Here is a 24,939-nt window from a genome sequence, read left to right on the forward strand (position 1 = left end):
TGCTTGACACACGCCGTCGATTTTTGGATCATGTCAGTTTCCTAACGATGTTTTTCTTCAACGTTCGAGTGAGTGTTAAATACGCACAAAGAAAGTCTATTGGTGCACAGCTGTGGATCAAACCTATGACCTCAAGGATAAGAGTCGCAGGCTGAAGCCAATAAAACAACACCGCTTATAAAATAAAAACTGATTAACTCATAGACAGATAAGCAAGTAGCGATTTTTTCTCTTCCAACTAATATTTATACCGGCAAACATCTTAAAAAAATGTCTTTGCCTGCGTAGAAGATTTGTATGTATCACTTGGGGCGGCATGAGGTGGTGCGCTGCGACGGGAGAGTGACGTATCGATCACGTGATTGGTAAATCAGTTGACGTTTGTGTCCCGCGCTGTGTTTGATGCGCAAACTTTCCCCCACTCCCTTGTTTAATGCTCAAGAAGTTTGCCGGTATCTGTACACTGCGTATATAATTGAATAACACTTTTTTAATTTATTTATATATAACTTACCCGGCCAGTGAGAGAAAAATGTGTATGAACATTAGAACCACACATTGGGGTAAGTTTATAAATAATATAAAATAATTTCCAAAATACCTTCAATTACAAATTATAGCAAAGAAACCTATGAGAGTGATATTGGAATGACCTTCCTATAATCGAATGGGATATTTTTTACTTTTATGGTTGCAGGATCATTGTGGTACACAGTGCAATCAAAAATATTGTATCAGTGAGACCCGAAACACAAATACCTATCAATGTCAATTATATTCTACTTTTTCTCGCACACATTCGCAGACACCACATGAAACTATTCGAAGGATACTTTTTGCCCCCATACCCCATAAAGGGTACCTATTTAAAATTCCCGTCTCGTACCGCGAGGCTGCGCTCCTAAAATACTTTGGCGTCCAAATTTTAGACCTTTCCCATCGGGATTTTTTAAGTTTATTACCTTTTTTTAAAGGATTTATGTGGCGTTAATGCAATAAATATCTGAGTGCATTCAGTGATATACTTTAAAGACTCTTAATCATTACATCTGAGTGTTCGCTATTCGATATATCTTAGTTACGCTTGCGTTATGTACAAGTAATTTTTTCTTAATAATATCTAAGAAATACTTATTTTTTGTTTAACGTTTATTTATGGAGAGCATTTGTTTTACCGTAGTGTTGGCTAGTGGCTTCAGCGTGTGACTCTCATCCCTGAGGTTGTAGGTTCTATCCTCGGCTGTGCACCGCAAGACTTTCATTCTATGTGCGCATTTAACATTCGCTCGATAGGTGAAGGAAAACATCGAAAGGAAACTGGCTTGCCTTAGCCAAAAAAAGTCAGAAATCTGAGACCTAAAAAGGTTGTAGCGCCATTAGCCTTGGTTTATTAGATTGAAGAACCCAACAGGCATTAAAAGAATATCTAGAAGCAAACTATATTCAAAATTAAACGTCCAATTGATAACCTCCCTCGGTTTGAAGGCGGTTAAAACTAAAATAGAAGAATTCACATGCTTTAAGTGTCAACAATCCGTTAAAGTGTTAAAACACTATTATTATCAAAATTTTTAACAAGAATAATATTTTTACATTCGTTTGTTCAGGGGGTTTTATAAAAATTACAATGTGTACAGTTGATTAACGAATTTTTCATTTATATGAAACAATGAATTGTGATAACTATCTAGCAGTTAATTTAAGGTGTCATTTCTGTAACCGCCCAGTTAAGATTAATAGCTCTGATAGTAACACCGTGTACACGTGATTAGAATATTTAACTAAACTTTGATATTTGTCAAGAAAAAAGAAATAAACTTTGTTATTAATAAGAAATGTCAATCCTTATATACCATAATATTTATCCTATGGCCGCGCCTGTTTGCCTCCGTGAACGTAATTAATTGCGTTAAACTACTCAAAAACTAACAAATCGTTGTACGAGTTTCAATAATATATAGTGTAAACCTAAGGAACGTTTAAGTGTAAAAGTTATAATAGCTTCATCTAAATTCTCCGTCTGAAGTGTTCGGAAAAAGTCTTGCAAAATACACAGTATTTGGTTAATTTAGAGCATTTGGAGAACTTTGATGCGATCGCCTGTTCAACAATGATTCAAGAAGAGAAAGCTCCATACGCGTTTGACTCAGTATTTAACGCATATTTAAAATACATAGTGTGACTAAGTCAGGTGGAGTATATATTTATTTTTCATACAAATTGAGACAGTGTAACACGTAGAAATATACTTATACGACATATTATATAATCATGAACATTTTTTACGTTTAAGTGCAGTTTTACTTAAATAAAAGGCTTAGAGACTGGCTTAGAGACTGGCTTAGAGACTTCAGCGTGCGACTCCAATTAATGAGGTCGTATGTTTGATCCCCGGCTGTGCACCAATGGACTATCTGACTATGAGCGCATTTAACATTCGCTTGGTGAAGGAAAACATCGTTAGTAACCCGGCTTGCCTCAGACCCAAAAAGTCGACGGCGTGCGTCAGGCACTGAAGGCTGATCACCTACTTACCTATTAACAAATAATCATGTACCACTGCCACTGGTTTTTTTAAAGTACCGACAGATTCGGACACTTTTGATATGTAACACGCAATGTATATATCCATAATATTTATATCCACAGGTGTGGTACGTGTGACCTACATGGAGTATTTCGAAGACTCAGGCTATCAAGTACTTACGTAATTGATACAACACTTAATATATTTTCCCTTGTTTATAGTTCTGCCAAATAACACGCAGAGGATGTGTAGTTTATGACATTTTTAATTCATATACTTGCTTTTGAAAGAAGCTTGCTTTTGCTGCGCGTGAGTCATTACTAACAATGCCGGAAAGATTTCAATAATTCAAGAAATTGCTATCTAACGGTTAACTGCGCCGTATTTTGCAAAAAATGTCAATAAAAATAAAAATTCAGGCCTCGATAAATATGTAATGAAATGTTTGAAGAGCCTTATAAAACCTATTATACCTATACGATTTACGTGTATGTACAAGATATTAGATAGTTTTTTTTTTATTATTTACACACTTTCTTTATGTGTGTAAATACTTAAGCTGAATATCGGTATTGGCTTTAGATGGACTATGGAGCAAAAAAGTATAAGTCAGTCAAAGGTGCGCGGCAGGACGCGAGCGTTGACTCGATGACTCATGCGCAGACGCAGCCGGCACAGTAAAATGCTGCTTAATTTGTAGATTTTAACGTGTCTAAATAACTACAAGCTTTGTATATTGTTGCCAATGACACAACTAATAAGTATGTAAACTTAACATCAAGATACTTTTCGATCGTATGTTATATTAATGTTCTAACAAAAAAAAAACCATTAAACCATGCGAATTTGTGAATAGTAAATGTAGGTTAGTCTTAAGTGCTAAACAATGGTAAGTGGTTTTTTTTTCGTGGATAGTCTTCCCCTTAATAAGTAGTGTTATTGGACACTTTCTTAAGTTAAATATCCTTTTTAGTAAATAAGCTCAGACTTAAATTACTTATTAGTCTAAAGATAGGCCAGAACGTAATGTTAAAGGGATAACCGCTAACAGTATTCCCTCAAAAAAAATAATAATATATATATCTATAAATTAGCCCCAAACACCACACAATCTATGTAAACCGATTCGAAGAAGCACCATTTTAGCTACCATTTTTTGTAAGTTCTAATAAGTAAATTGTTTGCTATAAATGGCTGGCAACCTGTTCCCATTGTTCCAGACGGGGAAGAAAATACAGAAGTCGGTATATTTGTGTGAACGAGTGTTCTACTATGAATAAGTGTTATATGACACGTTGGAATCAACACTTCAATTTACAATGGTGATTAAAGATTGGATTTCGCTTAGAATTACATTTTTGATAACAGCAACTTGAATTCTATAATTAGAAAAGAAGATGGGAACATTCAAAGATGGCGGTCGTAAGCGTTGACAAGTGACATAATACTTACCAAAACATTTTAAAAAAGATACTTAAGTATTTTAAATACAAATTATATAGGATTGTTTTTAGAGAGTTCAGATAAAAAAGAGTATATGTATATAATATATAGATAGAGATATATCATTTGATTTCAACAGAAAGTTGAAGGAGGAGGAACTTTGTAAGTGATAGTCATAAGTGACTATGCAAATGTCTACATAAAATATTTTATATTTTTGGTATTTATTCATTAAACTATAAAGTTTATCAAAGCTAAAATATTGAGTTATATTTTCTCCAATTAATAGTTAAGAAATATTGTGACAGTAAACAAAATACATCGTTGTCTATTTGACAATTGACGTGGTTGTTAAGTCTATATGACAGTAGAATACTAATATTCTGCTATATCTCAATGTTTCTTGGAATTTCATTTATTGCATTTCAACGCTATTTTGGCTAAGCAGTAAAAAATAATAAATATTTACACAATACTAATAACATATAATAACAGTCGAAGAGAGTGACTTCGTCTGGCTGTACTCTCGGGGCGTAACTCCCATGATTAAGGAAACACCCACGTTTATACAACTAAGAAAGCCTAAGTGAGAAAAATGTACGGCTTTGGCTCGTACAGTTTACAAAACCATTGTATTTGGTTTTCAGAGATTTGATTGTTTTCTTGTTGAGTTACTTACTAGACGATAAGCTTTTCGTGGCTGATAATGCCGTTTCGTGTGTAGTAGTAGTACAGGTTACCCAGTTGGTGATTTAAGGGGCTGTACACATAACCTAATGCTGACATACACGCCACGGACGCATATTGATAAAACTCATGAAAACCAAATCTAAACTAATATGATTTAAACTAAAGTGTTTCAGTTATTAAATTTAGTATTAATAATCTATAGGCTAAAATGGGTATCTTTTGTTTATGGATCTTTTGTCAACAACGTTTTTTCAATGAAAATAGGTTTATTAATTTATTTATGTACTTATAAACGCTAAAATAAATTATCAGAAAGCAAGCGGCTGATATTATTTGAAACCACCCATAGACACAGGCATTGCTCACGTGAAATGGACTCGCTAGTGTTGCTGGGCTTTTCAGAATTGGTACGCTCTTTTCTTGATGGACCATAACCTGAAGTCAAAATTAACATTTATTGCTAATTCACAAACTACGGCCGTAGAACAGACGAGGAGAACTGGTAATAATCTCGCGATCACTACTTTTAAGATCATGGAGCAAGTGTTATGGTCACTAAAAAATATAAGCCAATTCTAAATTTAAAAAAAAATGATTCGATTAAAAGAATGAAAGTAACATATTTGTTTTTGCTTATTCCATTAATCGTCAATCGCAATTCTCACCGAAGTAGGTACGCAAGTAATCAAAGACAAATTACATTCTATTAAATACTTTCGCTACTTCCCTTAAAATAGCACTCAAAAAAATGCTGCATCATTAAAGTAACGGAGTAAAGCTTACAAGATGAAATGTGTGGCAAAAGCGTCTGTAAATTATATAAAATAAGGGTCAAAATTGAATGTTGTAAATTATTTCAATTGATTGACTATTATATTGATCCGTGAAAGCGCGATGTGATAAAGCACTCAATTTTATTTTTGTTTCGCTAATTAAGTCGAACGAAAGAGTTTCTTCGCTATCAGAAATTTTAGTACAATTCGATACCGATAAAGATTAAATTAATCCAATGCGTGTTTTTAAATTGAACACTAACTTCATCTGTCAGCTCTGTCACTTCAATGACATTTGACACATTTGTCAACCCGGGACTGTAAGCACGCAACACGTGGCTACCATTTTGTTTTGTTTAAAATGAATGAGTATTATACTTTTTGCTGTATGATACTTGCGTAAATGAAAGGCATTATTACAATTACAATAATATTATACGTATACCTTTATACTTAAGTAAATGGCAAAAACGTGGCAAATGTACTGATAATATTCGAGGAAATGGTACAAGAAACATTAATCGATTTTTGATTTGGAGACGAGATGTTTTAATTTTGTGAATGCGAAACCTCAGGTTTTTTGCCTTACTTGTAATATTGTTGTTACGACGTTAAATTAGTATGAGTTTTAAATTACGATAAACTTTAAAGTTACTTGTTTTCTTTTAGTTAACGAGAGTTTTGTGTCGAGTTAAGTGATAATAAAGTTGCTTATTTTTAACGCTAATTTTATTGCCAATTTTATCAGTATAATTCTTGCTTATGTTAATATTTAATGTGTACCTTTAACAGATTATCAAACAGGAATTTTATCGAACGGTACTAATACAAATTATTAATTAACAATAAAATCAATCTTTATGTGAATTACAAGTGCTTATAAAAGAATACTCGTAAAACTACTTTCCTTCGAAAAACAATTTCCTTAAAAAAATAATATATTTTTTGCTCTATAATTAACATATAAATTATTACGTATAAATATGTAACAGTGTAATGTTAGTTGTAAAAGCATTGACCCGAATCCAGTTAATCGGCTGAGGCGCCATTTTCAACAACTAATTACGGAGAAAGTGCCAAGATTTTTCTCTTAGACACCGCCTGTCTATAATCTGTGTTTATTTCTAGTAAAACTCAGGATTTTAGGATTTATTTCAAGACGGGTGCCGTCACAATAGTTGTGATGATTACAGATAATTTCGCTAGAGTATTTATATTATTGTTATTTAATATGAATTTAGAACTTTGATTTAGTGTTCTACTTTGTCTGGCTAGGTTTCGCTGCAGCCAGACCCTCTTAATGCAGCTGAAAGCCAGCACAGGACTGGAAGTTTCTTTTTTCGGAAGACATTTTTGGGTCACAGAGCCAGCGGATTAGGTAATTAAGAACAACACTCGAGCGTTATCACAGAATTTTGAAGAATTTAAACTCCATAATATTATTTTTACATGGAAACTGACTGTGTTTCTACGGTAACAAGCGCCTATATGTATGTACTTGTTTTATATTACAGCCGATTTTTTTCATTAATACAAAGTGACTTTTAACAATAATAATATTGCTTAAGAAAGGCCAAATTATTTAAAAATATTAGCAAAACTGGGCGTAAATCATGTTGTGATGTTGTTGTTTGAAGTCCCGAAATCCCCAATTCTGCAATGGATGGATTAGTGTTAATAGCTGCCTTGCTTTCATTATTCTCTCTCATTTCATGACCTCTATCGCTGTACCAGCACTTCATTATACATATACATAGTGTATACGTATAATGATATGTATATGAATGAATACGAACTAAAATCAATAATACCAGTAGCATGATAAATCCCAACATTAATTAAAGTTTCTCCATGATATAATCGCTAGAGAGTGACCATTCTTTCATAATTCCTGAGATCAATGGAAAGCTGATATATTTAAATGTTCGTCTCGTGTGAACGTTATGTATACTAATGTTGGAAAGCGGGAAAAGCTATTGACGCCATAGTGGCGCTCGGCTAACAGGTTCTTGCTAAGTCTTTTCGTTCGACTAGTTTTGTCTCTGGATGAGATTATATTTTCTGGCAACACGGCTTATAATTTAGTTAAACAAACTTGGTGTACAAAGCGGAAGCTTTTCGGCGAGATATAAATTGCTAGGGACATTTTTTTGCTATAACACTTAATAAATATATTTCCTATAATAAATATATTTTACTGATACGCTTTTAATGTGCCACGGAAGAGTCCCTAGTGTGTGGACTATAGCACCTACACATTATATGTGAGATTGAGTGAGCAAGATTACGTTTTTTATAAATAAATATTTATTTATTTTGTAATCCTACAGCTAAAATAAATTATATACAACATAAAAAGAACTATATTAAATATATAGCCAAATATTAAATATATAATGTATACAAAACGGTTCAAAATTTTTCGCATGTGTGTGACAGTGAGAGTATGTATGTACGTGAGGATGTGTATGTGGGGTGTGCTCATGATACAGGTGATTTATTACCAATATACGCTATTTAAACTCTTTACGAATCGAACCACCAAACTATTATAAAAAATGTTAATTTAATAATAAATGATTTTATTAAAATTGTTCCATTCATTATTTTCATGACCTTCACCTACTGTGTTTTAACAAGTTAAAATTACTTTAACAACATGTTGCTAACATGTCAAAAATGATAAATTACAGCCTCTCGATATGTAAGATCCGTGACTTCTGTCAATTTCAATGAATTATCTGAATTTATTGGTACTTAATTGTGATAAATACTTAATACATAACTGTCAGGTATGACTTTCGAGATTCCTTTCTATAATTTAACCAATTAAAGATAACATTTATAACGACGTTTCAATACGTCAACCACTGAGTTTATGTGGTTGACGCACATGACATATTCGTAACAATAAAATTTTCGTGCTGATTAATCCATAGCATCAACTTCTTGCTTTCTTTTGTGATTTGGAGACATGTTCAGGTTTTGAAGACAGGATGGAAGCAGGATATCAATTCCCTTAGTAGTGTTTTTTTTTAACTTTTAATATTTTTAATAATCATAAATTTCTCCATTAAAATACTTTATAATCATTCAAATATATTTTCATTCATATGATCAGAACAATATTTAGATAAAGATTATTTACATAATAATTAAAAATGGATGAATAGAAAACTAAAATAATACATATATAAACATTAATTATATTTTCTACAAGCGTGAAACTCCGCGTTTACCTAACATTATTAACAAATGTATATGACAAGGCGAAGAAAGTACTGACTGAGAGTAAACATATGAAACACGAACTAATGGCATTATAAAGTGTGGAAAGGATTTCTCCTAAGTTTATTTTATTATACAAGTTCGAGGTTAGGTTAGGCCATAGTTTATTATTTATATTACTTTATTTACATATCTCTTTAGAACTTTCATGAAATACTCCGTAATATTGTCATTGGTTTACGAGTACTACACATGCCTTCAACAAAATCGCGAATAACTCGATATTTAAAATGAATCCCAATTATGTTGCTAGGGCTGTTGAAGAGGGCTGAATTAATTAAGCATTTTTTTATTCATTTTTTGAGGAAACTTAGGTTTTATGTAGACAATTGCACGGAATTATCTAAAATATATTTTTGTATTACGCACCAAAATGTTTCATGGGTATGTAGCTACTAAAAATGTAGGCTAAGCAAAAAAGTTAAGACGTCACGAAGTTCCCCGTATCAGTATAGTAGTAATAAATACAAAATACAAAAGGCGCGATTTCTATGTGTATTTTTCGATTTGTAGAGTGGAATTTAAATACCAATTCAACTTTAGTTTTGAAGTATGCATTTTTTTACGAATTTATTCATTCATTGCACGTATACAAGAATAAAACAATAGATTAGAAGCCCCGAATCCGAACACTCATTTTGGATTTTATTGCTATTAATTTAATTTCGGGGAATTCTAAGACGTTACTAAGACTATTACACTAACTACGACTTACGAAGTCTTCGTTTTAAAATTCGAGTTATAGAATATAAATATGTATTTATTATCAATATTTTGTAGGGAAATAACATTTTGTTCGAGTAAAGTCTAAATAATTCGAGATATCGCGTATTTAAGGGGTTCGGGGGAAGGGAATGGTATTTTTTTTTCGACTTGCTGAGGATTTCGACTTAACGAGGTTCGAGTTATCGAGATTACGCTATATTCAGATCGTGGTCAGCGAGAGTTATATTATGAGTACACAGTAATGTTGTTAATTCAACAGAATATGATTTTAAACATACATTAATAAATAATGTATAATTTATTACAGATAAAAATAATACGCAGCATACCTTAGGTATAAAAATGTTGAATCCTTCAAATGTATGTCATGTCACCCATAAAATCCTAAGGAATAAACGCAAACAAAGTAGGGCATCGTAGGCTCAGCAAGTGGGCTGACGTCATTCCACCGTCTAGACATCCACTTATTTCAAAATACTTTCGAAGGCTGTATTTAAATTTATTTTAAATAAGCCTTATCACGATATCGAGCAATAACTGCAACTGCATATCTGTCGTGCCTTATGCAACGACAAAACGTATATCGAACAGTTTCTATAGGAAAATTGTAATAATAATTCTACGAAGAACTTGAACAGCGCTTAGTGGATGCATTTTGAACTAAACAGAAGAACGTACAACGTTTGGTAAATAGCTTGTTCGAGTCTGCAAAAATGTAGTGTCAAACATTGTTGATGTTCCATATCTTTATACATTTTAATATGATATTTTAAAAGCTTTACCAACTGTCTATGAACACAAAATTAATTGAATAATGAAGTATATATTTTATGACGATTTCGAGTCAAATTAAAATTGTACTTGAAACAACGTACGCATAGTTAAAATATAATATAAAGTTAGAGCGACTGGTGGTCTAGTTGTGATGTTAATAAAAAGCTGAATTATAAGCAATAAGGGATAAATATTACAGCTATTAAGTGTCACGATATATGAGCTTATAATGTTCTCAATGGCCACGAGTTAGAGAAAAAGTAATTGGAGCAAACTACTACTATTTGTATGATTTTTGGTCGATAGCAACTCGACTCTTTTTTCCTTCAAAGAAGGTGATGTGTGTAAACTAAAAAACAAATAAGCATCACTAGGCTCATCTAAAACATTCTTTCAACTTGTGACCAAATTCAGACGACAGGCTAGATATTGATTTATCTACACTCATACGTTGGCTAAATAGATTAAGGTAGGCGCAACTGAAATCGCCACTAACTGTTTTATGGTACCACTGTTCGCTAAGTAAAACTTAAACGTTTTTTCAGTGTATGTTGCGTGGCTTAATGAACCAAAAGAGGTGGTAATAATACCAATGGATAAAATAGCAACCCCTATCGGTTAAAACTTGAAACCTATTGACATCACATGCGTCGTTAGAGTGGTGGTATGGTAAGAAATGCATAGTGTCATTTTAATTCTTTTTATATAGATTGGCGGCGAATCGGCAGGCGACTCACATGATGCTAAGCGATGGCCACTCTCAATGCCAGAGGAGTGGCGAGTGGGGTCAGGGGTCTTGTGCTCTGCAAAAACTGCCTTAAAAAACGCTTAGTTGTGGAACGACGGACGTCTGATGATTTATATCTGCAGGTATCAATCCGAACAACTCGTCTGAACACTCTAGGGATCAAGGTGCTCGGAAAGGTTGACGACGATTCGCACCGCTGTTCGTTGATTACGATCAAGTGGAAAGATCTGGTTCTGGGGAGCTTCCGCCCAGAGGTGAGTGAGCTCCATGTGGTGCCGAATTTACGCTTTTAGTGATTTTTAGGGTATAAATCTTAATAGACTTTTCTGTTGATGAAATACGGTAGTAGCGGTAATACTTTAGAAATCTAATTGGCACACGTGATTGGCGTTTCTTCTCACCTGCGAGATAAATCAGCGCTAAGCATCGCTGAGATAATTGTCGATAGGGCACAAAGCAAGGTCTATTTGGTTTTAATGCTCATAGATTAGTATTAAGATACGAATAACAACTTTTTGATATTAAACACGCAAATTCCTATTTTGATTAATTGCAAAGTAATTTATTCTTTTAAATAGAGGGTATAATTCTAATTCTTTTTATTTCGTTGTTGTTCATCACGTTGTTGCGTGTAATTCTTTGTACGAAGATCGTGATATTTGACCACCGTTTGACTACCGGAGATTGTGGCTTGTAATATAATTTAAGCAATTATGTAACATACCTATCGGTCTTGACTAGATAGATATATAGAGTTTTCTCAATTAATTGAAAACAGATTTTTTTATTCAACAAAATAAAACAAGTTTTGATCTAGAGGCGTTGGCTGTGCTAGGAATTGAGGAGGCCTGGAGTGGAATTGTCTTCCTCTGTGAGTATGTAATCTGGGGTTGATCGTAGACTGGCCGGTGGTTCAAAGCAGGGGTCTCGGTCTAGAGTTGCCCGAATAAAAGGCTGATCATCTTCTTGTCAATTAAATTAAAATGATCAATGAAATGGCTCCAATCTGAGGTCATCACCCATATAGTAGCGCCACTGGATTATTAAATACCAAACAATATCTGAAACAGCTTATCTTTGTCGAAAGCTTCCAGAGCAAGGTCTGCCGTATCAGTTCATTATTATCATTTATCAGGTTAGAGCGGAGGAAATGATATAATATCTGTAAACACGATCAGGGCTAGCTAGTAGTCTCTATAGTTTTACATGTATACTGTAACATTTTTATGTATTTGTTATGTCTTTAACTTTAATGCAGTGTAGATATGTCCTGTGAGGTTTTTGGAGTTTAAATATACTTGAATGTTGATTAACGCACACACTTACTCATTCACTCAGGCGTGTTGAAAACGTTTGTAAAAACTAAAATAATTAAACAAAGATGTAATTAATATATTTTTATTGAATTTACTAATGAGTTTATTATGGAAGAGCTGGACACCCTGAGACAGGCAATACCAAAACCGTTTCCTAAATCTTACACATTATAATGAATTGTTGTCAAATTAATAAACACATTCTTATGTTTTGAAGTGTAACTTCTTAAGGCACATGGGGGTAAAATTTTGACGGAAACGTTACGAAGGTGTCTACACACCTTTTTGTTGAAGAAAAAGGAGAGAAAGATGGGGACTGATTAAGAGAGAGTGAGAAAGGGAGATCGATAAAAAATACACACTATTGGTTGATGTATTCATTTAGTAGTCACATACTATTTATTTATATATATTATTATTAGCTCGGATACAGTATGTTAACAGTGGGAATATAGAATATAGTGAAACTATATTGGTACATGATCATCTATTGGGGCTTTTACCTTAGTAATAATAAATTTACAAAGAAGTTTCACTTCTGCCACGTGTATTTTGTACGCACACACGTTATTAAAATTTATAATTCAGTACTACTAGTAGTAAGTATGTAGAAGGTATATAGTATATTGAATAATTGAAATTAAATGTTAATATTGTATATTTAATTTATAAAGTGTTGTACACTCGAAAATTAACACATACTCCATGGGTTCACCAATCATTAAAAAGGATTTAATTTCATGTTATACTTTTTGCGACTTTCCAGTAGCAGCTTAGCTGAATTCTGTAGCTGGCCACATGACGCGAACTAACCAACCAACGTGCTGAACTTTATAAGATCTAAAGACTGCCTGTCTAGCCTAGACCTCAACCCTTTAGACTTCAAATTATGGTCAGTTTTAGAGGACATGGCCGACGCGGTGATATTGAGTCTTAAAAAATCTTTGGAGCAAGCAGTGGCGAAATTTTCGTGATTCGTGGCCAACTAGATTAAAGGCCTGTTTAAAAGCCAAAACTGGCCATTTCAAATACAATATTTTTATTGTTTTGCTGAGACGTTAACAAATATGTAGGTGTAAATTCATATTATAATTCATAAAAAAATGCAATTTAATTTGAACTTATGGTTTAGATATATTACCCGAACTTACGGTACGGAATAGCGGTTGAAGAAGACTTGGAGACGGTGCGGGATGGCTTCCACGTTTACACACATAGAGCAGCATATAAGATTTTTTAAGGGGCAATGTTTAACCCAATTGTGTGCGTAATGTGAAAACGATGATTTTGCCTGTACCTGACAATTTAATTTCCGAAACACAAAAACATCTTACAAAGACTTACTTACTAGATATCTATATAATTTATGTTGCCATTTATGTTCCAGTTTCTTTACTTTCAAATTTGTTATATGATACCAAAAATTATATAGATAATAAAAATACCATGTAAAAAGTCAGTTATTAAACAAATAAGAAGCTTTTTGCCTTAACGGGATATTAATCACGGAGCCACCGTTCCGTGGCGAAATTTAATAAAATCAATCAAAGTTTTATCAAAATTGGCTTATCAGTATCCGCAATATAAGTAATGCTGAGCCGTTAAGTGAAAAAGTGTCTTTATCTAAAGTGGATAATTACTTGAAGTCGATAAATCTTCTTACTTAATTGATTTTTATATAAAAAGTAGGCGTGGCTGTAGTTTTTTAACTGGTTAAGGTAGTCAACAAATTGTTACATTTGTGTTATTAAATCACGAATGTTATACGTTAATAATTAAATGTAATAATAGTGTACAAAATGTATAATACAAATTTTAAAGAATTTTATACGTTAAATTAATAAAGGCTTTTCAATGAATGATTTCTTACTTTAATATATTTGCTTGTAATTTACAATCAATAGTCAACATATAAATATCATTTATATGTTGACATATATAGCAGTGTTTCTTTCTTTCTGTTTGTTCTAATGATTTTTATTTCGTATTGATTGTATTTTTTTATAATTTCGTTTTGCGACTGTGCATCATATAATTTGTAGAGACGGTCGTCCCGTGCGCCACAAAATTAGCTGATTATGATTAATTTCCCACACAGTCCTTAACAAAGTGACCGCTATGTTGAAAGATCTAAAAACTCTTTAGTTTCTAAGGCATTTGAATACTGTACTTTTAGTCTATTTAATATGTTTAAGCAATATAAAAAGAAGCCAATCAAGAAGACCTACACAACTGTAAGCCTTGATATTTTTCATTTAACAAGCTAATGTTATTACAGATCCAGTTATATTGAAAGTCTATAAAACCTCGGTTAATCTCTAGCTTTTATATGGAAGTCAATAACTAAATAAAAAACAAATGTCTATGCCGCTTACAATATAATTTTTTTGTGAATTATAATAATTTCATGTATTATAAATATATAATATATCGCAATAGTAATACATTCATAAAATGAATCTCTTTGGCTTTTGATACTAATCCCAGATTTAAATTATGTGAAAATCAAAAAACTTTCTATCACTCAAAACGTCCTTACCTTGATTCCATGCTGATGTGATGTTCTCGTGGTAGAAATACTCCGTCTCCTCTTCATCGGACCAGAGGACTCCCTCGATGCTGGACGTCATGCCTAACCCTTCGGGACCTTCCACTAGGGAGCGACGGGACAGTTGGTCATAACTAGGAGGCCGTGATAGAGTGGAAATATCAGCTAAGGATGACCTGAAGTTCTTAACACTCCGACTGTCTATGGGTCGGTAGTAACGTAGTCTAGCGTCTTCAGACTTGACGGACCGAAGCGACCGACAATCATAATTATTGTCGATATTTGTTATATCGCCTAATGATACTTTGAAGTTATTAGATGAAATATCACCCAAAGGAACTTCGCAAGAACGCCGCTTCATGCTGGTTTTCTGCGAAGGAGCCTCACCAGTAGCTTGCATGTGCCGGCTGACGCCAGCGCTATGCAGGAACTCACTAGAGTTATACATTTTAATCTAAATAGGAACTACAAAATGACTAAGCGTTTGGAATTATTCGTTCGTTTGCGATCGCGTTGATATATCTGAAACAAGGAAACATTTTTTTTATTATTAAAACTTTCAATAGTATAGCGCTATCTATCGAGCGTATTATAAACTAAAAGAAGGGTCAGAGGAAAATTTATTTTAGAGTCACAGAGAGGATATAGTTTGGTAATATTACGGTAGATGGCGCTCAACACAGTTTTTGTACTATTATACTTTTGCTGATTTTTTACTATACTTCTTTTCGTGACATACAAAAATATTATGTATAATATTATATAACTGGTGGAAAATAAAATAATTAAAGTTTTTCACGTAGACCTACAAACACAGTCATTCTATTTTGTTAAATTGTATAACAGTCTTTTATTTTAAATGTATCAATTGAGTTGATAAGGAGTTTGAAACAAGATTTTAATATACATTTCTAATATTAAATAACATACTAAAACTAAGCGGCGGAATTTCTAAGAACCATAAGAAGTCGAGAAAAATATATTATCGGATATTGTCTTGGACGTTCGTAAATACGGCGGAAATGAATTCGCCACAGGCCATTTAGCATTAATACGTCTTGTACCCGTTCGACCTATTCTTAGATCGCTTGGTAAATATTATATGAATTCATAAAATAATTGAATATTATTTATATAATATTTATAAGCAGCGGATTCGTACAGCTTAGTAATGGCGAAAAAATGCAAGAGAATACTTATACACAGTGTTTAGATCGAAACCTTGATCTAAATAAGAATAGAGGCAAACCACTAATTATATAATTAAAAATGATATCCAACATTATTCACACTTGACAAGCTAGAGAGCTGGCGATAAAATATCTACATGATTTGCTCATGTGGCAGACCTTTTAAATAATTGTACGATAAGGAATATTAACGATCACGTCTGCCACCTTGTTAGCGCGGTGTTGTCAATTAAAACCCCCTTAAAATGTGTATTAAAAAAACAGATATACTGTATCATTTGCTCGTGTTAGCCTTTAAGGCTGATGTTCGATACATTGGAAAATGAAAAAAATGAAAAGGCATACATCTGCAATATCACAGGAGGTAGTTGTAAGAATGTAAAAAGTTTATTCGATTTATTAGAAGACAAAAAACATTACAGCCGGACTTTAACCATTACAGTTCGAATCTGAGGAAGGATTTCTTCGTTATGAAGAAAAACACTTTTTGAACGGATTGAATCTATGTATTATTATTAAAAACTTATAATTATTTACATAATTTTAATTTTTTTCCGACGTTTCGAGTGGGCGTGCGTGGGCACGCTGAAAAGCGTTCCGAAATCCGTTCAAAAAGTTCTTAATGTGTAAAAGCTATGTTAACAAAAGACAATACTATTCTTTGTTATCGTTATGGTCAATACCACCCCAGCAAATTATTTACTTTCAATTTTTTTTACAGATTTAAACTCAGCTAAAATGCAACAACGTACGACCGTAATTCATTAAGAATATTTTGCCGTATTGATCCGGACTTTAATTCCTATCAATACGAAATACGAGCATTTCATGTACTTTAATACGCCAGCTCTTATAGAATTTATATTCTTTGACGTTTATATGATGCAAATTTTATTTCGTATTGCAAAACCAGATGGAATAGACATTGTGATCGACTCCTTATATGGTATTCGTTTCGAAATGAAATAATTATCTCCGAATAAATTCAAAACCTTTGTACACGTGAATTAATCAATAAAGCTATTTAAATATTTGACGATTATTTAAATTATCCTAATCCTTGGGATTGATTTGCTTGAGTTCAATCAAATTGTATAACTCAAAACTTGGCGATTAAAAAGAGTAGGGGAGAGTTTCTTGCCAGTTCTTCTTGCCCGTCCTACGCCCTCCATTTGTAAACGGTAGTAAATGTAAATATAGAATCAATTTAATATATTTTCTGTTTATAAGTGTATTTGGTTACCTATATGAATATAGTAATTTTGAATTTGAGTTTGGGCACAACCGACACTGTATAACGTAAAAATATAATTTTGCTTTCCTACGAAGAACAGTAACTATGTCATTTGTCACTTTGTACAAGTCATTAACACAAAGCTCATATTCAGGAAGCAATTATAATTTAATGCCTCGAGAGCCTTTATTACACCGCTAAGATCTTAATTACGGCCGTAACACAACAACTATTACGTATAAGATGCCCTCATAAGTTTGAGACGACACTTTTGCTTTGGACCGAAAACTTGATTCTTGATAATTGCTACGCTAAGTTCCAGCCCATACATATGGTTTTCGTTTGTTTGTGGATTTAGGAGCCGTGTGTGATTTGAGGCTGTGCACTATAGAATTATATGTGTGCATTTAACATACAGTAAAATATACCTTCGTGAGGATACTAGTTTGCCTTTAATCAAAAATTGGCCTTTTAAAAAAAAGTATTCAGATAAGACATAAGTATGAGGCCTTGCGTAGCCACTGGTATTTTTATGTAAATCCATGTTCAGCCAGATATGTGTGAACATTATAAACAATATTAAAAAAATATTTCTTAAACTAGACTATCAGCTAAATCTTTTTTTAGTACCGGGTATGTAGAACTATAGGCCGGTATTTTTAAATATATTTTTTTTTCTGAGTCGTCTGGATATATTTGTATTTATTTCAACATAAAGACACAGTAACGTCGCAATTATAATAATTTGATGTTATATTAAAACTCACCCTATTAAATAAGAAATACAGTACTTAGACACAAGAGAATAGGAAGAGATTTACTCAATACTTCAAGATGGAACGTCAACAGTCAAAGAGATATTTTTAATAAAATATTTGCTTAAATTATAAAGCTTCTATGTAAAAATTTACACGCATACAAGTCTAACATTTCTAAACCACGTCGAACATAGTGTACGCCGAAAGCCGCAACAAGCGCCATAAAGGGTAACAAAGGCTCATCAACTGAGTTTTCCCGAAAAACCTGCAAACGAAGGCACAATACCAAATTGGCTGACGACAACTGCCGTGGGATTGCGCTCAAAGTTTTTACTATACCTAGTTGCAATTGGACAGAGAAAAGGAAACAGTGTATGATTGAACCTTTGGTAATGACCAAGATATCACAATCCGATAACAGTTTTTAAATATTCTGTCTTCTCGTTCTGGCTAATTGATTTCACGCTGTGATGAAGAGACAAATGAGTACATTAGACTGATTTACAATTAGACTGATTTAGTTTTTATATTATTTTTCAAGTCAGGCAATTTTTCAGTCTAGTAAAGTAACTTTTATATTTGTTTGCAATGAGCGTACGGTTCAGTTTAGTTAACTCTTTTATAATATGTCAACTGTTCATTAGATTTCGACAAATCAGAGAAAATTTGTTCATAAATCTTAATTAGATATCTCAGAACAAAGTCTTATTAAATTGTGAAAGTCGTGTTATATTGTAAAAATGAAAAAAATAGCCTTTATTCAGTACTACATTAGATTACATTAAGTCCATGTCATATTTAACGTACATAGGAGTACTATGTACTTCCGACAGAGCGAAGGCCTCCTCCAAATTTTTCCTCTCGTTTTATAAACAGGTTTCTGGTGGACGTCCTCTGATTTTTCTTCCCACTAGGCCATGCCAAGTAAGGCATCTATCAGTATCTTTTAAATCAACCGCCCATTTCCATTTTAACTTTTTTGAACGTATTACGACGTGTTATATAACAGACACCTAATTTTTGGTGCAATGTTATACAACTACGTCAATATATCTCACGGGTCAATAAAAAATTGAAAGCTCGTAAATAAAAACGTTATACACTACTTACTTACGATGTTTTGTACGCGTATAAATTGTTTAAGTATTCTTAAGCTTACGCTATGCTCTACTCTGCAGAGGTTGTAATTTCCCTAGAACATTCCAATGTGGGGGTTTTATATGGACCTTATACAACTTTGAATGTAGCAATTCTAATTTAAATTTGAAACTGTCGGTGAGAATGTCGCATCGCGTATTAATTAAGTTATAAGAGATTTAATATTTATTAATTTGAAATAAGGTAAATTGAATTCAGTTGATGCGTTTAAAAGTATAGATAGAAAGTCCATTGGTGCACCGCCGGGTTCGTGACGACCTCAGGGATGAGGGTCACACACGTATACCACAAAGCCAACACTTCGATTAGAAAGGAGACATTTTTGTAATCCATTAGAATAATAAATTGGTTGCGTTATCAAAGGAAACATCGCTGTCATTATACTGACATTTATTGTCGATTTGGGACCATGCTCGCTGTAAAGCGCTAAATATCAGGTCATTTTAGGCATTTACAAATGACCCTTATGAAACACGTAATTAAAATTAATAGGGCAAATTAAATGGAATGTTTAACTGATGTAATAAACAATAACAATATAATAATAAACAATAGTGCAATTTTATTCATAACATATGTTTAATCTTTGTCTGAAAAATTTAATAAAAACACTAACTAAATGAAAGTTATAAGCAAATATAGAAATACAAAAACAGTGAGAATTTCGCAATCTAGCGTAAAGGGGTGGATCCATAAATTATGAACAAACCGAATAATGAAGTTCTAAAACTTGTGGACTTCGACTTATTGTTGAATATAAATTGCGGTAAGTTTTCGCGATAAATTTCAAATCGCTGAATTGTTTTACAAAGGTAAAATCTAAAATGTCATTGTTGTGTCATTCAGTGCTTATTTACTAAGGGACTATTAATATTACTGAACATTTCGAAATTTTGCTGGCTAGATATCATTGTATATAGTTGGTTTTAGACTACGAGTCGCCTTGTGAGAGGTTGCTAGTTCGCCAAAGAAAGTGTCTTGTGAAGCGGACAGTGGAAGCCTCCCAGCCATCAAGGTGATGCTGATGAGATTTTCAATTGGCTCGTACGGTGTTGAAACGCGGCGGGAGAGATCAACCCGAACAACTTTTCAGAATTAGAGAGAGTTAAACTCCAACATATCAAGCCGATTGATATGTTGGGGATTGACAATTGGACAAACCCTTTCCTGGATTTTATATTTGGTTAACATTAGTGTTCGATTGTCTATAGACCCGTCACGAACAAAGACTTGATTAATACTCTTTGATTTAACATAGACACCATTAGATGGGTGATGGAATACAAATCCTAAAGCGTTAGTACAAACGACTACGTTCATGTATTGATATCATCATCATCATCAAATATATGCAATCCCTTGTGGGCATTAGCCTCCGCAAGTATATTTCGACATAGCAGTCTATTTCGTCCTTGTTGTCCCTATCTTGACACACGTCCCTAACCATTTTATTTGCAAGCCACCCTCTGTTTTGTCAACCGAGTTACTAATATATGAAAAGGTTTATAAATGAATATAGAAAATATCTGACATTCACACAGTATACTGAATGAAGAATTTATAAGCTTTTTTGTACATTGTGGGTACAAAACCATTCCTTTACTTCATCAAGCTTCAATCTCGACCCGTCTCGAAAAAGCGCCTCATTTTTTTGCCAAATGTACACAATAAACGAAAATGAATTCAATATTTAAGTACATGAACGATGAATAATGAAGAAGCACTTAGCAGCTCTCACCAAGAAAGCGTGGCTCGAAAAAATTTAATCAAAAACGGTGCGGACTGAATAAATCTATACAGATTAATTCGAAATTTTCAATTTGGGATATTACTGTGGAGACATTAAACACAAGGGTTTATAAAGGAAATAAAAAAATATTACTGATTTGTTATCCGAATTTGAGATTTTTTTATACTTAATTAAGATATCTTAGCATAAATAATAATGAGCATTTAGTATAATGATAGTAATTGTCATATTTATACAATAGTTATATTTATATAATATATCTAAAACAAGCGTTTTTTCTTTTATAAAAAAATACTTAAATCAATCAATGGCGCTACAACCTTTTTAGGTTTGGGCCTCAGATTTCTGTATCTGTTTCATGATCATTTTGACACACGCCGTCGACTTTTTTGGGTCTAAGGCTAATGTTAAATGCGCACATAGAAAGTAATCCATTGGTGCATAGCCAGGGATCGAACCTACGACCTCAGAGATGAGAGTCGCACGAGCCACTAGGCCAACACTGCTCACTGCTTTTTTCTTTTACACTGTTTTAAAACGATGTTAATTTTTTTTGTCTTATCTTACTTAAAACATTTTGCTTAACCAAAATAGAACCGAAATAAAATATTGTATTTTAATCGTAAAACCGCTGTACGATTCACGTTTTAAAAACATCGTTTCAGCACAATTTTAACATATGTTATGGTTCATAAAAATACCGTGTACAAATATCGTTTTAATACACTTAAAAATGAATTATGTTAGATACACAATTTAATGATGGATATATTACATGCCTGGGTTTCTGCGATAAAAGAGTATACATATGAAAATTCCGCGTTTCGGTAATGAATATACAGTGTGCAATTACAGAGAATTTATTGTTTCAAACGCGGATAATGTTATACGTTATTCACGCGTCAATCGACGTGAAGAATATTATCCTAAAATATTAATAGAAATACAAGAACTTTTTCATTGACTCAATAATGAGAGACTTATTTTAGTTGTGTAATTTCAACCCCAAGGAAGAGCTATCGAACAGATAATCTTTGTTTTTCCATGTATAATTATTGCAGCAGCAGCAGCGAAGTGACGATAGAGGCTTATCATGAATTTTCTTAAACAGAAATGATCAAGTGAGGCAGAATTATGACCGCCCATGCTATGTCGTTTAATATTTCAGTTTCAGTAAACGGGCAAAAATAACTGGTTATACGCTCTACGTTCTTTTTAATCGAAAAAGGTTTTAGTTGTTCAAAATGTTGGCTTCAATGCTTACACCATTTACCATGTTCCTGATGACATCTTGAACCAACTAATGTTAATCAAACTCAAACGCAAAATAACTTTATTCATATTAGTAACAACACTTGCCTGACCGTCAACTGAAAAGATGTTAAATTGATTCTAAATTTACATTACCAGGGCAAGGAGAACTGGCAAGAAACTCTCCACCACTCTTTTTAATCGTCATACAAATTGTTTAAACTGAATCATTAATCCCAAGGTGGCATTTGAGTTTATAAAAAAGCTTTATTAATTAATTTAGGATTAAAGAGTAGCAAAGAAGCTTTACACTTAATTCTATGAACCTTCACATATTTATTTGGAAAGTGGCGCAATACGTAAAAAAGGCAACAAATAGCGAACGCGAAATAACAAATCCGGCTTACAATCTACATGCAGTAAAATATAGCTCAGCTATGTTATTATGCATGTGCTTTCATTGCCTGTACTTATTTCGCGTATTTCTTGGATTAGGGTGTATATAATTGTTATATATGTTTGGTAATATGAATGCCTGTAACACGTTATACAAAACGATTGCTCGTTTTGTTTGCTATTGTGATATCTTCATCTTCATGTCTTATGTCTGCAATTGTTAGACAAGCAAACGGGACTATAATGAACTATATCTATATAAAATATGAAGCTCCATCCATGCTGTTTGCTTGTGGTAGGTCACATTTAGTTTAACACATACAGACATAAGAAATTAAATGTTGCGTCATGGGAACATGTCTGTCTCGTATCTTTAGTTATACATTCTCACCACTGTACTTAATGAGTGTTTTTCATTTGTCATTTGCAATACATATTAATATTGTTTTATTCTTATTATGTATGACTTTATTTTGCGCCTGCGATATAGATGATGCATTCTTTGGTAAACAGAAGGTTTGTTGCCTGAAAAAAATACTAATGAAATGGACGCGGAACAGTTTTTACCGTGTCCAATTGAATCTATAGAAACATTGTACTAAATTCTAAAACTGTAATCCTATTGTATAATATATCGTGGTTGCCCTATGAGAATACGTATTTCAATTCTGTGAGTGCAACATGACTGCAATTTGTCATCGGCTGCCGAAGGCTTACCTATTTTCTTACGAAACGAATTCCTTCTTTGACTAAGGTTTATTCTGGGATTGTACCGTTGGAAAGCCTTTGTAGGTTTCTACGGGTATTTTAGGATTAGAAGAGTATGATTTGGGTTAAGAATTTCAATATTCCAAGTAATGTATGAAAGCAATTGTACGATAATGTCATACCCTGAATTGGGCTATCGAACTGTTTTTGCCCCCAAAAGATTTATACAGCTTTTCGAACTTAGGCATTGGAGCCTTTGGGTTTTTTTCTTTCAGTTTTAGGAAAAGTACATTCTACCTCCACAAGTTCCATTTTATATAACGATCGATCTTTTAAGTTTTATCTTTTTGATGCGTAAATATTTTTTTTTTGGCAAAAATATTTTTCAATTTAATGTTGAAATTCTAGTTTATTAATAACGATTACTATGTATATGAGCCATCCGTATTACACTTTATTAATTATAATATGATAAGGCCGTATCACGACTAACTAGGATTATGCTCCCAATTTCATCTAATATTCTGATATTAGTATTTTTATGGTCAGTAAGTCGTTTCTTTGCCAATTGCCAATCTTCTATATTTTAACAAATATTAACTCTTAAATCACTTATCTTTACGTTTAATTAATTCAAACTTAGACTCGTTATCAAATACTGAATATTTCCTTACTAATATGGCAAAGCAATCAATGCATATATTGTTATCTGAGTAGAATATTGCTAGAAGCACTAAATCGCTGTCAGCTGTCTTCACATAATTCAGGCCACGATGTCACACACATTTGTTCAAACATAGACTCCGAACAACAGTAACGCAATTTATACCCAATATCCTATATATCTATAGGATTTTTGATATAACGCAAGATTTTTTATATAAATATCATCAAATTATAATTTAATAAAACAAGTAATAATTCTGATGTTGTACGTTTCATGTTGACTAGCGAAAATTGTATCTGAAAAATTGTTCATAGTAACAATAAAAGATGGAAAATAACTTTTCGTCAATTTGGCAATATTTTATAAACCATTTCTGGTTATTTATTAGTGACTACAGAAGCAACATAAATAGTTGTTTTTAATGTTGTTAAATATCAGCTTTAATATTCAAATTAGTCAATCATCCGACGGAGTAACTCCTATTATCATATAATAACTATCATTATTGTATGCAGTATTATGATTAGAAATGCAGAACAGACAAATAACTCAATATACGTCACCGTCGATCCAACAACTTAGTGAATGTCCTATAGGTATCATATATAGCATTATATAATAAATGTTTTCTACTTGTGTCGTCTTCTTTTGCGTCAAAAATGTTATTCTTAAGCAAACGGGCTTAAATGCATTTCTGACCATAGAAAGAAAACTACAAAATTCCTATGTAATTACACCTTTTATATATGCCATTGTATGTCAAGACTGTATAAATCTCTACAAGGAATAACGCTCACAAGAATAACTTGTTTTGTGGTTACTTCCATTGAATTGAGCAAAATCACTGTAAACATAGTGAAATAAAATATTCCGGGTGTAAATTGTTAAAATAAGAATAACTGAGGTTTAAAGGTTCTGAAATGTAATAAATGATTATATTTCGCTTAATAATTGCTAATTTCTTAAAGATTTTAATTCGAAAAGTTTAAATGGA

At 32.7% G+C, this 24,939-nt stretch overlaps 1 protein-coding gene across 2 annotated transcripts in view; it reads right to left on the reverse strand.

Annotated features, from left to right (window-relative positions):
- The window catches only part of LOC123720867 (protein TANC2), a 198,659-nt gene that overhangs the window by 126,067 nt on the left and 47,653 nt on the right, over positions 1 to 24,939 (reverse strand). For both annotated transcript variants that reach the window (XM_045677683.1, XM_045677684.1), the window contains exon 3: positions 14,825 to 15,355. In XM_045677683.1, the coding sequence (XP_045533639.1) occupies positions 14,825 to 15,281 (457 nt within the window). In that variant the 5' untranslated portion in view covers positions 15,282 to 15,355. The remainder of the gene's footprint in view (positions 1 to 14,824; positions 15,356 to 24,939) is intronic.

Source organism: Pieris brassicae, chromosome 2 (assembly GCF_905147105.1).
Source record: "Pieris brassicae chromosome 2, ilPieBrab1.1, whole genome shotgun sequence".
Classification (NCBI taxonomy): Eukaryota; Metazoa; Arthropoda; class Insecta; order Lepidoptera; family Pieridae; genus Pieris; species Pieris brassicae.